This window comes from Rhinolophus hipposideros, assembly GCF_964194185.1.
Source record: "Rhinolophus hipposideros genome assembly, chromosome: 15".
NCBI classification, from domain to species: Eukaryota; Metazoa; Chordata; class Mammalia; order Chiroptera; family Rhinolophidae; genus Rhinolophus; species Rhinolophus hipposideros.
This window is the reverse complement of record NC_138061.1, coordinates 11928984-11946670: the sequence shown is the minus strand read 5'-3', so window position 1 is coordinate 11946670 and position 17687 is coordinate 11928984. Positions and strand designations below refer to the sequence as shown.

General features: G+C 47.3%; 1 protein-coding gene across 1 annotated transcript; it reads left to right on the top strand.

Moving 5' to 3' along the window:
- Positions 1–17208, top strand: LOC308508230 (pancreatic lipase-related protein 2-like; the record flags this gene model as incomplete). Its single annotated transcript, XM_081074583.1, has 12 exons — positions 1–49; positions 2447–2601; positions 4033–4158; positions 5957–6091; positions 6805–6916; positions 8366–8485; positions 8953–9072; positions 12172–12290; positions 12804–12933; positions 15074–15185; positions 16059–16226; positions 16877–17208. The coding sequence occupies 12 exons, from the start codon at positions 1–3 to the stop codon at positions 16938–16940; spliced, it is 1410 nt and encodes a 469-aa protein (XP_080930709.1). The 3' UTR covers positions 16941–17208.
- Between the last annotated feature and the right edge of the window lie 479 nt (positions 17209–17687).

The window sequence follows — 17687 nt, the reverse complement described above, 5'->3', positions numbered from 1 at the left end:
ATGCTGCCCATTTGGATCACCGGCTTTCTCCTGCTGACCACAGTCAGAGGTGAGGATGCTCTCTCTAGCCCTTTGGGGAGAAAGTGACCGTGCCTGGTCTGGCCTTGGGGTGAGGCAGTTAGAGGCATCAGGGTCATCATAACGAATAGCGTTATCATTATTTCAAGAAACACGACAATCACCCCCATTCAGGATGTGTTGTTGACTCTGATAAACACAGGGCAACATACTTGACACAGATGGCCCTGGGGAATCCATCAGTCCTGTTCTGCCTGCCAAGGCTCTAGTGGCTGTGAAAGGAGGGGGAGAGGTGGCAGGCTGCTGGGGCAGGTGGGGGTGGGCGTTCTTGGCAGGTCCCCAATACCCTCAGTCTGTTGAGTGGGCAAGTGCATGTCCACCAACTAAAGCCACGTGGATGTGTCTTCCTGAGAACTCCTGCTCTGCCAGGCCTACCAAATGAGCCCACCCTCCTGCCCATGGCCTGCCTTTCACTCCTCTCAGTTCCCATGTCGGTTTCTCCAGCTCCAGACTGAACCTCTCCTCTGGCATCCTTCTGCTGGGGCTTTCTGCTACATCATGATTCCTCCCTCTTGTCTCCTTAGCTTGTCCCCAGCCCACTCTTGCCTTCCCTTCCCTCCTGGCCATGCAACAAGACCTGGCTCCTGACAGCAGAGCCCAGTGGCTCCATGTGCAACTCAGGCCTTTCTGACCCTTCTTTGTTCATCGCTGCCTCCTCCTGCCCTAAATGTGGGCATTCCACAAAGGTCACTCCCAGGCACTCCCCTCATCCTTCTCTTCCTCTGGGCTCCCCCTTTACCCGGGCTCTGTATCCCCAACCTCCTAAGTTCCGGCAGCTCCACCAGAGATTCTCACCGTGTCTCAAACTCACGTGTCCATGCTCAGGCACCACTCCCTATCCGCATCTACCCACCTGTGCCTTATTATCCACTGTCATCCAAGATGAGAATGCCCGTTACCTCTCTCACCGGGGCAATGCCCCAACACCAAGCCCCCATCTCTCCCAGACTCTCCTGCCTCTGAGCCACCTACAATTGGCTTCCTGAAATACCTTCATTGAGCACAGGTTTCCCACCCCAGGCACCAACTCAACACCCTCCAGCCCCTCCCCACGATCCACCTACCAGCTCAGGTGTCTTAACTAGACCTTCAAGCCCCTGAATTTATCTAAAGTGTTGCTTTAGCCTCTGGCAGCCCTTCCTCCAGAACTGGTCTCTTCCTGGAAGGAATTCAATGCCATCATTATTCCTTCCTTCTCAGATTTCTTCTCCTTCAGGGCAGAGTTTATACCTGATTTGTCTTTGTGCCTCTGCAGTGCCTAGCTTCATTCCTAATTAAACTTCCTCAGTTCAAATCATGGCTCCACCACTGGCTGTAACTTTGGGCGGCTTACTTTTGTCTCTCTGTGCCTTGGCTTTCCCATCTGTAAAATGGAAGTAATACTAACTCCTTACTCATTGGGCTGCTTTGAGGCTTAAAAGGGATAACACTAGTAAAGTACTAGTGTGGTATCTGGCACATAGTAAGCAACAAGTGTTAACTATTACCAGTTGTTGAGTGAATGACCAATATTTGGTCCCATCAGTTTAGGAGTTGAGGAAGCCTAAGAGAGAAGACCCATTGTAATCCTCTAGATTTGATTATGTCACCCTCAGTGACCACTTTCTATGAAAATATTTATGCTGTCGACTAGGGAAAGGACTCTCAGATTTAGATACAGCTATTTAGGTTATTGGTTGCTTGTATGGAGCCCTTAATACGATATGAAAATAAATCATCCCAATTTTAAGAAATTTACCTTTTCAAAGAACAACAGGGAAAATCTGAAATGGCAGAGAATGCTTTGGGGGGAAATGTGTGTAAAAGGATGACATGAAGACATGAGAATTGGGCTGCAAATTGGGCAGACACCCATGAATGGCTGCTGTGTGCCTGGTCTGTGCGTGATGTAATGGAGACGCTAGGAGAAATCAAGCAGTGTGTCTGTGCTACAGAATTTGTAGGCACTTGATAAATACTCAATGCTTGATGGATTCACATAAGGGTCTATCTGGGAGTTTCCTGGAAGAGGCACTTTTAAGCCAGAAGGATCCCAGGAATTCTCAGCCATTCTTCAACTGGCCCCATGATAGGGCTTAAACAGCATTATAAACATGCGCTTTCCAGCGTCCCACCGCAGACCCTCTGAAGCACAATCTGAGAAAGGGGCCTGGGGATGTATATATGTGATCCACACATTCACACCCCCAGCTCCCAAGTGATTCTTGTCACCATGGAATTTGGGGCAAGCTGACAATAAAGAGAAAGGCCCACACTGGTCTCCGCCAGCCTTGTGTTGCACCCTAAAGAGTCCTGCTGTGTAGCTGAGGTGACATTGCTCCTGTTCAGAACCTGACAAGTGTCCTGTTTGTTGCTCTTCCTGCCCTAGGAATGGAAATTTGCTATAAACCTTTTGGCTGCTTTTCCGATGAAAAACCATGGGGCGGGACCGTTCAACGGCCTTTAAAGATGTTTCCCTGGGCCCCCAAGGATATTGAAGCCCAATTTCTTCTGTACACAAACGAGAATCCGAACAACTACCAAGTAAGTGATTGCATGATGGGTGGGTTGGGGTGCTCACGCTGGTCGTCTAAGGAAAACTGCACTGCCATGGCACTTTTCAGGTGATGCTCCCTCACCATTGTTAGACCTGGAGTCATCTCAGCTCTCGGCATCATAAACCCCTGTGTATAGCTGATTAGATCTATGGATGCCTGACCCAGAAAAGCACACATTCCACACCCTTCTGCACAGAACTCCAGGTTTCCCAGCATTCGAACCCTGTCCCTAGAAGGAAGGGGATATGAGCAGCATTTAGGAGAAATCCAGGCCTTGTATATACCCAGCAGGGCCTGTCTTCTTTCTGCACCAGGCAGTGCAGGAGTGAAGCCTCTCGGGGTAGGGGTCGGGGTGGGGGGATATAAATCCTTCCTGAAGAGCTAGAAGACAGGTGGGGGAGTGGGGACATTTAACCACAACAGAGAAGAGGTGAGATCCTGGAGGCAATCTTCCGTTAGAAGGCCTGCCCGTTGACAAGAGGACCGGCAACTTCCAGGTCCTTAAAAGTGACCAGTAAGAACTTGCTTTGAATTCAAGCTGCTCACAGCTCCTGTCCCTGATAGTTAAGAAAGCCAGGTAGATATCTGAGGTCAGCTGCTGTGGGATTCTAGGTGACAAACTCTCCACTCAGACACCCCCGCTGGAAGTCTGCTTGGCCATGATGGTTGGGCTGGTTTTTATCTTGTGATCCTGGAGTGGGTCTGAACAGGCCCAGGGCATGTAGAAATCTGTCCTTAAATCCTAGAAGCTCGAGATGCCCCCCACAGCTCCACTGAGCTGCAGCTCCCCTCATGCCTGGTGCTCCTGGCCTAGGGGTCATTCATCCTTTCTGTACCAGGGACCTCTTCCACCATCTGGGGAAGCCTAAGGGCCCCTTCTCAGGATGATGCTTTTAAATGCATAAAATAAAATACAGTGGATTATGAAGGAAACCAATTATATTGGAAAACAGTTAACAAAACATTAGAAAGACAAATATGCGACATAGTAATGAATATAGGTGTTGCTTTATTATCTCACTAAATAATAAGATCTAGGGATTCGTCTAATAATTACTGTCACTTAAAATAGTAATACATTTAAATTATTTTTAATGTATCTGCAACAACTGTAATGTGACATAAAAACAACTGTGACTTCCATTGATGACAGGGTGTTGCTAAGACAACTGTGGCTTATTGTCAAATTTCATAATTAACAGAAATGCTAGCTTTCAGTTAGGGGTTAATGAAAATAGAAAGTCTATGAACTTGGACTTTCTGAATTCTATCCTCAAACCCAGGTTAGGAACTCCTGTTCTAGCCTGACCCAACTTCATGAGAATTAAACCCATGACCTCACTTATTGGAACTGTCTCTAATAGGTCTAAGGCTTGGAAAGACCAATATCCAAATTCATCTTTTCTAATTTAACCAGAGGATCTCTCCCACGGACCTATCCACCATCGAGGCTTCAAACTTCCAAATGGACCGAAAGACACGCTTCATCATCCATGGCTTCATAGACAAGGGGGAGGAGAGCTGGCTGACTGACATGTGCAAGGTAGGGGCCCCCCTGCTTCACCTGGCCACTCCCAGGTGAGACCAGCACCCAGTACACAGATTCAAAGACTCCACCCCCAATGCCCCTGAGACTGGGAAAGGACATACTTCAGAGAGAGAAGGCTCCTTCCCCAAAACACTGTAGCAACCCTGGATTCTCAGGACCATCTATTGTCAAGTTCTCCCGACCCACCAACTACTAGCCAGCCATCTCCTCGTGAGGCTAAAGAGACCCAGAGTCCCATCAGACAGTCCCAGAGGTGGAGAATACAGGAAATTCCCTGGCATTCATTTAATGGTTTATATAAAAACCCTATGTAACATAAGAAAGAAAGAAAAATTAAAATGTATCCTCTAAAGCACCACTATCCAGAAGAACTTTCTGTGAAAGTGAAATGTTCTAAATGTGCACTGTGCAGATTCAGAGCCATTGTGCTAATTGAGCACTTGAGGCGTGGCTAATGGGACCAAAGAACTGAATTTTAAATTTTATTTAATTTTAATTAATTTTAAATAGCCCCATGCACCAGTGGCTGCAGCATTGGACAATGCGGCTCTAATGTTATCATGAATATTCGTAATGAATTATTATTCATAACATCCATTTTCCAAGCACTCACTATGAGCCTGACATTTTGAGAATCATTTCACAGTTTTTGTCCCATTTAATACTCCCAGCAACATTGTAATAAAGGTATAGTTATTGTTCCCATTTTATAGATGAGGAAATAAAGGCACAAAGAGTTCAATACTTGCCCAAAGTTGATGCCAGAGGTGGCATGCAAAACCAGGTCTTCTGTCATAAGACACCACAGTTTGTGTCTCTACGATTTAACCTGTAGGAAGTAGCCATGAGCACAGCTCTTAGCTTAGTCTGCTCTGGGATAGACCTCAACCAGCTTCTGCCCAAGAGATCTCTGCTCTTCTTGAGGTGGGGGTGTTCACATGTTCCCCCAAGTCCCAGAAGGAGACTGGAGCTGTAAGAATCTGGAGGGGATTTGGTCTACTATGATGCCCTGGCCTCCAGCCAACTCTTCCCCACTTCAGTCCTAGGTGCAGTCCAGGCTACCCCAAAACAAACACAGGATATGGAGTGGCCCTTTCTGACATTTACTTTTCCCTCTCAGGGGACCAGTATTTGTGTTTCGCAGTAGACGGTAGTCACCCCACATCATATAAAAGAGGCATGTGTCTGGGAGAGTTGTAGCCTATCTTAGTCTAAATTTCATCTCATTAAACTTGTCCCTTAATACCGTATATCTCCTACCTACATGTTGTTGTTGAGAACATAAAAGCAGTTCCCCTGTGGCTTCCACTGTCTAGTACAAGGGTTGGCCAACTTTTCCTATAAAGGACCGAGTAGTGAATATTTTAGCATTTGTGGGTCATATGGTTTCCACTCAGCTCTGTTGTAGCTGGGAAGCAGAGATAGACCATATGCAAACAAATGGGTGTAGCTGCGTTGCAATAAAACTTTATTTATAAAAAACAGATGGTTTTGGCCCTCGGATCATAGTTTGCTGAGCCTTGATCTAGTAAGTGATCTTTTTGATCTGGCTGTGTTAATAACCATCTGTGAGACCTTAGACAAGTCACTTACTCTATTCCAGGCCTCTGTCCACACCTGTTAAGTGGGGATAAGATACCCAGTTCATGGTGACATTTGAGGATTAGGACAAGTGAGAGGAATATTAAAGCTCTGTCACAAACTAGATGCTTGATGGGTGTGAATTCCTGTCTCTGGAGTGTGCCACCTGTGCCTGTTAAGTTGGTTTCTCCCTCTTGTTTTTCTTCCCCAGAAAATGTTTAAAGTGGAGAAGGTGAACTGTATTTGTGTGGATTGGAGACGTGGCGCCCGGACAGATTACACCCAGGCTGTGCACAACATTCGGGTCGTGGGAGCGCAGATAGCTTTCTTAATACAAGGACTGTCGGTAAAACCCTGCCTGGGCCACATCCTGAGGGGAGCGGGCAGAGAGAGGGACAGGCAAGCACGGCAGTGCACCCAAAGGCAGCCGGGATGGGTGGACAGGGGCCAGGCCTGGAAACCTGGAAGTCCAAGATGGGCCTTTTCTCAGATGAAGCTGAAACCTTCCTCCCTCCCAGAGTGTCCTGACGATCCCTAGTTGTGGGGCCTGAGGCAAACTAAACTTTTGAGCCCTAATTTCCCTTTCTGAAAGAAGCCTTCCGTGCAGGCTGTTCTGGGAATTTGAAAGCAGGCCGGGCTCCCCAGCAGTTCTCAGGCCAGAAGATGACTTTGCATTCTCCCACCTCCCATTAGGGAAGGCCCCTCACAAGCCTTCCGGAGAATCTATTCCGGAGAACCCCAGACCTGGGTCCACTACGCAGGCAGGACCAAACCCTGCTGGGGAGGGGAGGGAGGCCGGCGGTGGCCTGTGGAAGCAGGCAGCGCACATCCAGTCCGGGCCAAGGCGGCCTGCAGTTGATGCAGTGGCCGCTGGTCAGCACTGTTGGCCCGCGGGACTCGGAGACTGCGGCGGCCCAGGGACCGGGTGGCGCTGTCGCGCTGTCCTAGGCGGTCCTGGAGCCCAGGGTTGCTTTTCCCAGAATCCTGCCCCCACCCCCAATTCCCGAGCCAGCATGTCCCCACCCGGTCGGGAGAACCTGACGCGCCATCCTTCCGCAGACCGAGATGGGCTACGGCCCCGAGAACGTGCACCTCATCGGCCACAGCCTGGGCGCGCACGCGGCCGCGGAGGCGGGCAGGAGGCTGGAGGGCCGCGTGGGCAGGATCACAGGTAGGGCGCGGGGATCAGGCGTCCCTGCCGGTGCCGGGCGGTGGAGTCCCAGAGCCACGCAGGTCCCACGGCCAAGGACGCCCCTACCGGTCTCCCGGGAACTGGTTTGACGTGGTGCCCCTACTTAAATTAAAAAGGAATTGCCCATATATTGTTTCATGTGTATTAGAAAATGTATGATTGTAAATAAAATGCACATATATACACACACACACACACATTTTAGCACCTTAAACCCATGAATTCAGGATTGTTGTTGCTAGAGTATGAATAGGTGAAAAAAAAAAAGTAAAATGATTTTGTACATTAATTCATCAGTTCCATCAGTTCCTTACTGGTTCTCTTTGCTGTGCCAGGCACAGGCCGAAAATGAAAGTGGCTGCAACCTGCACAGGAGGTACTCAGGAAATACTGAAGGAATCAATGAATAAATGAATCACTAGGCAAAGGGAATGCACACAAGAGGTAGACACAGACAGCTACTGACTTTGGCCAAATCAGTATGTAACTTTGGCAAACAGTTCAACGTTTAATGACTGTCTCCTTTGCTCAGGGGGTTCCGCCAGGCAATGGGTGAAGAATAGGGGATAATAGTTTATGTTTATGGAGAATTTTTCAGTTTGCGAAGTCCTTTCTCTTACATCTTTTCATGGGATTTTTCACAATAACCCTGTCAGGTAGGTGGTTGTTATTCCCACTTTCTGGACGAGGAAACTGAAGCTCAGGGAGGACAGGCATTTGACCTTGAGTAGAATATAGGTCACTGTGAGGCCTGTGTGCCATGTCCCTTCCATCCTCTGCTTCTCCGTGAAGATGAACTAGGCCGAGCCCCTGCTTCAGGGAATGCAGTCTAGCCAGGGGGCAGACAACTAAGCAGGTAAATAAAATTCAAAGCAGAGTTAATAAAAGCAAAATAATCCTACACAGGGTGTCTGGAATGGGCTGAGAAAGGAGAGGCTACATTTTCCATGAGGAGGTGGTGTTTGAGTCAAGTCTTGGAGGGAAAGATTCAGATTAGGGGAGAATGTAGGGAAGCGAGTCACAGGCTGGAGACAGCATAACCGAAAACACAAAGGAATAGACAGTGTGGGGCTTGGGACTGGGGGAAGCTGGGAGAGGCCAGGGAGCTCGCAGTTGTGGAGAGCAGTGGCCAAATAGTAACAACTGAGAAACAAAAAAAGGAAAAGGGAAATGAGGGCACCACCTGGATCCTGCATGGAGCCAGGCACTGGAGATTTCTGGATACTCTTTTACAGGCAACGGCCCACCTCTAGCCTTTCTGTCCCAGCCTCTCCCAAGCAGACCAGGAGCTGTAGACCCAATTCCCCAAACCATGGCTGCTGGGCTATGGAGACTTTTGCCCAGGAATCCCCACGGCTTTTGTGGGTACAGGGGTTAGATCCTGGCTTGTTATATAATATGACCTCACTGTCTACCTCCCCATTTCAGGACTGGATCCGGCAGAGCCATGCTTCCAGGGCACTTCTGAAGAGGTTCGACTGGATCCATCCGATGCCATGTTTGTGGATGTGATTCACACGGACATTGCTCCCATAATTCCTTTCCTAGGTGAGTGCCTCACCCCGTCTCTTGGTGACAAGCTATAACTGATTACAGTGGGTCCAGGTATCCCATGCACACACATTCTGGGATGGTATTCAAAATGGTTAACCACAGGAATAGCTTGGGCATCAGCCAATTGAAATGGGTCACAAATACGCAGCTAGTGCAGTGCCAGTGATACCAGCCTGTGGCCCCAGATAGGACCAAAAAACACTTCTCTAGCCTATGGAAGGTTGTTCCTCTTCAAACCCTGAGCCCTTCCCTAGTCTGCCAATATCCAGAGTGGCAGATGTGTTTATCATTCATGTTTGACCTGAACTTGCAAAATGCAGTTAATCTTTGAATTTCTTTCTTCTTTTATCAAAGCTTTGGTGATAGTTTGTTTTGTTGGAAGGAGTTCAACACTCTCTGTGGCCACAACCTCACTTGGGGACCACTTAGCTCCTTGCTCACCTCTGCTTCCAACGTTTCAGGTTTTGGAATGAGCCAAAAGGTCGGCCATCTGGATTTCTATCCAAATGGAGGAAGGCAGATGCCTGGATGTCAGAAAAATATTCTTTCAACCATTGTTGATATAAATGGACTATGGGAAGGTACGTGAATCAGAAAAGCAAGACAGTAGCTGCTCCACTGGGGGAGAAAGCGGAGTATGTGGATTGGTCTCCATTGTACTGAATTTGCCGCTGCTTATGGTGTGCTAGTTCTGGCCTAGGCATTTTCACAACTGTGTCATGAGATAGTGACTGATGAGCCCTATGTTACAGATGAGGAAACTGGGTCAGAAGCGCTAAAAACTTGCTCAAGGTCACTTTATATTGAAGCCCAATTTCTGGCTACAAAGCCCCGACCTCATGCCCCAGCCGTACCATCTGCCCCCTTATTAGGATGCTGACACATGAGCTGGAGGGGCACATTGGCAAATACCCAACTCTGGCTTCCTCCCCCTGTGCCCGCACCCTACCTTCCGTGCTTGCTCCTTGAAGGGCATAAGCAGAGATTTGAAGGGCTTTGACTTTTTTGTGCTTTGCTGTTATCAGGAAAGGGACCAAGCTGGTAAAACCAAGTGGGGCTATGCTCTGTGGGTTTGGGGAGCTTGTGCGTGGAGGTCTGGGGGGACAAGCCTTGTGTGTGCCAATGTAAGAAATGTCCAAACCTATAGAAAATGTTTTTGAGTTTATCTGAGCCAAACTGATCACAATTGGTGGGAAGCAAAACCTCAGTGGATTGAGAAAATGCTCCAGAGCATGGCAGTTTTGCAGCTTATTTCATACATTAGAATAAAAGGAGGAGACGTAAGGAGGGTTACCTGAAATCTATGGGTGGTAGATTAAGGGGGCAGGAAAAGGCAAAGGGAGGGAAAATTCTGGAATTGGATAAAAAGTATAAAGGAGAGACACACATTTCTTTTACACTTGTGGGTACAGGATAGTTAATAATTAAATTTACAGCACATAGAGATGGTATTCTGGGAACAAGATAACAGTGAGGTTATCTTGCTCTCCTGCTCAGGTGCCAGAGGTGGTGCCCTGAGGGGTCTAGAGAAGAAAATTACTCTGACATTTCAAAGCTATGTTATCTTAGATGCACAAAGACACTAGACAGGCTCACTTAAGGTGAAAATTGACCTTGGTCAAGGACACTACAGGCCTAGGACGTGACTACCCACCATGACCTGCTTTCAGTTAGGAACATTTGTGTTGAGACCACCCTATGTGGCTACTTTCTCTCTCTGAGTTTGTAAGGCCTGCCATGCTAGCCTCCCCTGGGCTTGTCAGGTTTAGTATGTGGCCCCTGTTTCATCCACATGTGTGTCTCCATTTACCTGAGAGAGCAGACTCGGTGCCCCTAATGGTAGGTGACCTAAAGCAGCATCTCCACTAGCTGCCCTTGCTTTGGCCACTGCTCTGTCCCGTTGCCCCTCCCCTGAGACAGGCTTCACTCTTCTACCTGAAAATGGAGGCTTTGAATCTGTGATCATTTCATTTTAGTATTTATTTTTCTGTGCTGGGAGTTCCTCACGTCCAAGGCCTGTGTCCTGAGCACACCAGGTACCCCAGTACCCTGCTCAGGGCCTGGCCCAAAGCAAGCACTCGGTACAGTCTGTTAAATTGAGCTGAGTGACCTTCTGTGGCATTGGAATATTCGGTGTGTTTGATGTGAAAGAATAGAGTCGATAAAGCAGCAGCCAACAGCCTGTAAATGGAGCCTTTGACCTCCTCGCCACCTGGCATCAGGTAACCCCAGGGAAGACGTGGCTGTTCCGCTCCCTGAAGAAACACCAGAGTCACAATGAGGGCTGCCCCCTCCCAGAACTGACGAGCAGGGCACACATAATAGAAAGGAGCCCAGGTTTAATTAAAGAAGCAATTTAGAGCGAACAAGCCCCTGCACACTGGAGTGTGCTGCTATTGTGTGCAGCTCCCCGTCACCCAGGCACTGGGCACCGAGCAACAATTAAATCCACTGGCTTCTCTATTATGGGATCACTGGGCAGCAATTTTGGATGAAAGAAACAATTAAGTTTGAAACAGGTTGTGTTGTCTGGTAATGAGTGTTGGTGTGGGGCACGGAACCGGCTTCCGCTGGAAGTCGCTGGGTCTTGGGGCAGGCGGAGCTGGGGGCTGTGGAAGGCTAATCCCCCAGCACAAAGGGACCGTTTCTTTCTACATGAGTGGTGGATAAAGGCCCCCAGACCCCCCAGAAGTGTTCCCCAAGCATGTCTGCGGTCACTGTGGGTCACTCCATGGGAAGTTCTGTATCAAGTAGCTGGAAAAATGGAAAAAACAGTTTTGCAAACAAGAAGACTTTGGTTTAGAGTAAAAGGTAGTAAGTAAAATGCAGTGAAAGAGTCGTCCCAAGCCATTGTGCTCTTGATTTCCACTGCTCTTCCCTTGTGCCTGGAATAGAAAGGAGGAGGAATTTCTCAGCCTAAGGCCAAAGGCACAGAAAAGCTTGGTTCCTGCAAAAGGCCCGTTCACTGTGGTCTGGAGTTCTCAAACTGCGGCCCTCTGCGGAATGCCACCCAGAGCAGCATGTCATTGGCCTTGACAGTGACTAGTTTGAAAATGGGAATGTACTGGTATCATGGAAGCATGGAAATGTTTTCATGTAAAAGTCAAGATACTGGCTTTTCATGAAAAATCAGAAGACCAAACAATCTGAGCTTTTAACATTAACAGCTGGCTGACCTGTGTAAGATCCCTTTTTAAAACTATTGTTATTTTCTGTATGTGTGTGCATGCGTGTGTGTGCGTGTGTGTCTTTCTGTCTCTCTCTGTCTCGCTCTCCCTCATTATCCTCTGTATATATTTTTTTCCTCACTTCCCCCCACCCTAGGCCTCCAACGCTCATCATCCATTTATGTTAGATGCCTGGCCCCTCGGGGGTTGGACAGACATGCCTTTGACACCTTGTCACTCCCAAGCACTAGCCTGGCCCTAAGTAGGCCACAGTGATGGGTAGAGAAAAGCGACTCTTAGCCAAACACCATTACTTACACAAGTCCCCCAATTTCCGACTTGCCTCAAAGTATGTCAAAGTCAAGGACAGAAATTTTGAATTATGACCAAGATGTTCAGGAGTCCCGACACCCACCTGTGAAATGTGGAGGTGATTCCTTACTTGGTCAGAATGGCTCAGGCTTCAAAAGCGAAATGCCTCCTGTGAAGCTGCCATGGCCTTTGCTTTCTCAGGAACCAGAGACTTTGCAGCTTGTAATCACCTGAGGAGCTACAAGTATTACGCAAGCAGCATCCTCAACCCCGACGGCTTCCTGGGCTACCCGTGTGCCTCCTACAATGAGTTTGAGGAGGTAGGTCACGCCAGGGGCCTGGGAAAGATGGCAGTGCCTCTGTTGGTGGTGGTTTTGTCCCTGTGGCTTGGAACAGAGCAGAGATGGAACTCCATAATTAATGGGAGCAGGTACTGGAAATGCTGAGGCTCACAGAGGCTTCCTCCTCCCCTTCCGGGAGTGGGGTGGCAGGAGGGACATGGCACAGATCTGACTGGGCTGGGCCTTCCCTAGATACCCAGCTTTTCATTCTGGAAAATTCCCAATTGATGCATGCATGCGTGAATCAGTGGATGGGGTGTAGAGTGGGTGGATGAATGGAAGGATGGATAGGCAGATGAGAGGATGAGTGAGGGATGGATCGATAGATAGATATTAGGTTGGTGCAAATGTAATTGCGGCTTTTGCAGTTATTTTTAACCTTTTAAACTGCAGTTACTTTTGCACCAACCTAATAGATAGGAAGATTGATTAATTGAGTGAGTGATTGAGTCGAAGGCCTATCACTGACAAATTTTATTTTTTCCCCCCTAGAAAGGCTGTTTCCCTTGTCCAGCCGAAGGCTGCCCCAAAATGGGGCACTATGCTGACCAGTTTCAGGGGAAAACCAGTGCTGTGGGACAAACGTTTTTCTTGAACACAGGCGAGAGTGGTAACTTTACTCGTAAGTTCCCATTCTACCTACTTAAAAGTTGCAAATAATTTTAAAAGGTATATCAACCTAATTTGTTAGGGTCCTTGGTCGCCATTGACAGAAACTCAAGTCCAACCAGCATAAGCACTAATGGAAGGACAGTACATGGCATTTGTCTTGGGTCTCACATTCTCCCCTTTAACCAGTAATCCTGACCGGTGGAGTAAGGACCGTGACTGGCCCAGGCTGAGTCGCATGTCCACCCACCCTGTGGCAGGAAGGCTGGATCTATTAACAGAAGAAGACGGGAGGGGGCGGGGAGCAAGGTGCGGCAAAGTCACAGTGACGATTATCGATCATACTAGTCCCCAGTCCCCTTACATACATACACATGTGAGGGTAGTATGTTTTGTTGTTAACGTGCCCCTCTTCTCATTTAAAAAGTGCAAGATAGTAAAATCATCAAGATACATTCGTGATAAGTAATATTACATGGTAGCTAAATAAAAGAGCTGTTATTTTCCAATGGAGTTTTAAATTAGAAAAAAAATTATATAGCGCTTTACAAAACACTTTCTATATACAGTATTACATGTAATCCTCACAATGCTGACCATAGAAGACAGCGGCGTGGCAGTATCTGTAAAGTCTCAGATGCATGCTTCTTTAACCCAGAGCGCACCGCAGGAAGACGCTTGCCTGCGTGCTTATGAAAGTACACTCAGGGATGCATTCATTGTAAAACCAAAAGATGGCAGGGAGAAACCTAGACATCCAGCAAGTGGTAAACAACCAAAGACTGTACGTCACGCTTAAAAAGGAGAGAGAACACTTCTAAGGCACATTAAGTGGAAAGGCAAGTAGCAAAATAACATGCAACGTGTTACGGACCGGTCGGGGTCCCAACAGGAGATGGAACTCATCCAAGGGGTTCAGATGAGCCCTCATTGAAGGGCCTACTTCTGGAGATGTGGACAGGAGTAAAGGGACAAACTAGGGGTGCTGAAGCATCCAGAATCCAGGGTCTCAGGGCTTCTGGCATGGAGTGCCATCACGGAGGAGGGAGCTACTACCAGACACCTGATACTGAGCAAGGAGCAGCAGGGAAGCGAATGCCTCCACCTCTCCCTCCTGCCTTCTCATCTCCTGCCCAAGCCTCATCTGGGCTGAACCCAACAAAAGAAAGAGAGCAGCAAGGACCCAGGGGAGGGACAGCCTTCCGGAACACAGGGCAGGACAGAGAAGGGCAGCGAGTCAGTCTGGGGTAGGGATTGGTGGAGAGGATAGAGAATAACAGGGCATACCATTTACAGAAGGGTGGCAGGAAGCTTAGGTTCTTTTATGCACGTGTGTGTGCGTGTGTGTGTGTGTGTGTGTGTGTGTGGTGTGGTGTGGTGTGTGTGCGAATGCTCACAGAAAGCTCTAGATCTGGGTTTCTCAAACTCAGCTCTATTGACATTTTGGGGCCGGATAACTCATTGTTGTGGGGGGGGGGGCTGTCCTGTGCATTGCAGTATGTTTAGCAAGTCCGTGGCCTCTACACACTGATGCCCGCAGCACTCCACCCACCCACCCCATTCTCCTGGTGTGACAATAATGTCTCCAGACAGTGCCAAATGTCCCCAGGAGGCAAAATCACCCCCTGGACTTGATTAAGTATAGAGACCAAACTGGGAAGAACCTGGGATGGAGGACAGGTAGGTGGGGGTACTGATGAATGGTTTTGTTTTGTTTTTTAATTTATCTGGGTTGTTTTTCCATTGAGGATGTGTCTATTGCATGTGAAAAAAAAGCAAAAACAAAAATCAAAAAGAGAGCAGTAGGTCATTTATCCAATGTTGGAGTCACAAACATCCCCGTCTACCTGTGGCCTTTCCGGTGTTGTGGTGTGTACCGGGGCACACAGGTGTAGTAGCCAGCCATCTGTCATCCATCAGAGCACACACATTGCTGTACTGGGAAGACATTCTGCCTAACTGTAGTACTTCCTCTCCCGAGTCCCTCACCCTCACCTAGAATAGAACCCCAACTTCATTGAAGGAAACCATTAGTCACATTCCCCCTTACCTCGCACCCATAGGGGATTCAGAGCTTGGAACAAGCATGCTTCCATGGGGTCATTTTTGTCAACAAGGTGAGTTAATTGAACTGATTGTATTTCTTTGGACAGGCTGGAGATACAGGGTATCGGTCACACTGGCTGGAAAAAAGAAAGTGAGTGGGTACATCAGGATTGCTTTGTATGGAAGTAATGGAAACTCAAAACAGTATCAAATTTTCAAGTAAGTTTGATAGTAAAGTGAAATGACCATACTTTCCATAATACATTTTTCATAAACGACTGACAACAAAGTGCTTCATAAATCTAGCCCTCTATTATACAGAACTATTGCATACTGGAATGTCAGAGCTGGAAGAAAGTCTAAGCATCTAGTTCAAATTACCCCATTTCACATATGAGAAAAGTGAGGCCCAGAGAGGAAGAACTTACTAGACAGGTGCTAACACCTGGAATGTCAGTTGTTGCTTCCTTCTGGCTTAGGTTTTATGAATATCAAATTCTCCTTTAATGAGGCGCATTTATATGGCAACTCTCTTCCCTCCAACACACATTCCATCCCCCACACACGCTCCATGTGACGTCTGAGGCCAGCTTCTTGTTGCTGTGGCAGCCTCAGCACCCAACTTTTGCTGGGCATATGCTGTGCTTGGTAAATATGTGTTGGCTGAATGCGTAACTGTGCTTTAAAATTAGATTCTGTTTTTTTGCATTAACTTTTACATAATAATTTTCATGTTCAGTTCAAGTTCTTTGACAACTTCTTATGCTGCGTATGAGGTGCTCTTTAAACACAAGACATCGCATTAATTAGCCCTGCAGTGAACTTACAGGGTTAATACACCACCCCAAAGACTTGACTTCCCCCTTGAGGAACAAACCAAGACAGTGGAAATCTAGAGTCCATTATTGTTTTAAAGGGGTGTTCTTCACAAATACATGTGTGTCTTAACACGTCCCTCGATGTGTATGAGGTCATTCAAGGCATGTTCAGAAAACAGACAACAGCAGCCATTGTTTGGAGAAACCACAGATTGCTATCGTCCTATGTAGTCCCCCATCCAGCTGACATAACATTGTATGTCTGTGTTTTCAGAGGCTCCCTCAAACCAAATGCACAACATTTGCTTGACATTGATGCGGACCGCAATGTTGGAAAAATCCAGAAGGTTAAATTCCTCTGGAACAACCATGTGATAAATATCTTCCCGTCCAAACTGGGAGCTTCCCAAATCACAGTGCAGAGTGGTCAAGATGGGACTAAGTGAGTACCTTGTATTCCCGCTAACTCGAATTTTCTGTATTTATCTATCAACCTATCTATGCACCCATTCATTCAAATACCTACCCACCCATCTACGTATTCATTTCCACTCTGGAGCAATTATGAATAATGCTGCTTTAGACATTTATGCACAGATTTTGCTGTGGACATGTTTTCATTTCCCTTGGCTATGTACCTAAGAGCAGAATTATTAGACTATGTAATAACTCCATGTTTAACCTTTAGAAGAACAGCCAGACTGTTTCCTATTCCCAGGAGCAGTGTGTGAAGAACCCTCCAGGATCTTAACTTGACAGGGAAGGCCCCGTCGGGGCAGGCTGGGGCACCCCCGGCCCCTGACCACATTGCCAGGCCCAAAGCCACAGGCTCACCGGAGACCCCCTTGGCTGTGTAAATCCTAGGCTGACACAGCTGACTCCTGCTCAGCTTGTGGAAAGACCAGAGGAGGGGAGGATGTTCTTTGAGAGGTTTTTGTTTAGTAAAGAATCGTGGGGACTCTGCCTGGTGTAGCAGAGCCTTTCAGTCAAAGGGATCTGAATTCTAGGCAGTTTGCTAAACGCTGTTTATTCATCTGAGATCACAGTCCCACGAGCTAATGAGCCTCATGCTGAAAATGTTTTCCTCCACAGGTATAATTTTTGTAGCAGTGATACCGTGAAAGAAGACGTTTTACAATCTCTTTACCCTTGTTAAAAATATGGTGCTTGCTCTTCTTATACCTCGGTGGTAATAAATTTTTATGCCCTTAGATTGAGGTTGAAGTGCTGTCTGACGTTCTCTATACTCTGGGGTCACTTTTCAGAAATGATTTTTGGGACTGGAGCCAAGTTGGCTACAGGTAATGCCTAAAACCTCCCACTGGAACTCATCTGCCACCATCTCTCTCAGGGCACTTTGTGTGTCCTGTTCTCATGAATTTTATATCCTTCGATAATAAAGTTCTGTCCTATTTGAAAAGCTCATCATTGTTCCGATGTGTGGCACGCCCAGCTTTTCACATCCTAGGGTAAGGCGTTTACCCCATGTAAGAGCAGCCTGCGGGGCATGAGTAACTCTGAGCAAGTATTATTTAGGTTAAACCAGCCTGTGCCATAGAGGAAGAGGGGCTTAAAATATAAAAAGTTAATACATGCATCTGGCACAAAGTGCAAATGATCCAGAAGAATATTACACAAGGTCCGTCTTCTTCTACCCTGTCCCCCACCCCCACGTCTCTCAGTTCTTTTCCCAGAACAACTTGAGTTTTTTCCGGAAGTATTCTTCTTATACAAATTTGTGTACGTATCTCACACCTCAGCCCCACCCCTGCTTTTTTTCCCCCCAAACAAATGGTAGCTACAATACACACCATTCTTACCTTGCTTTTTGCACTATCAATAAATTGGATATTATTCTCTAATGGTACAGAAAGAGCTTCTTCATTCTCCGTAAGGCTTTACA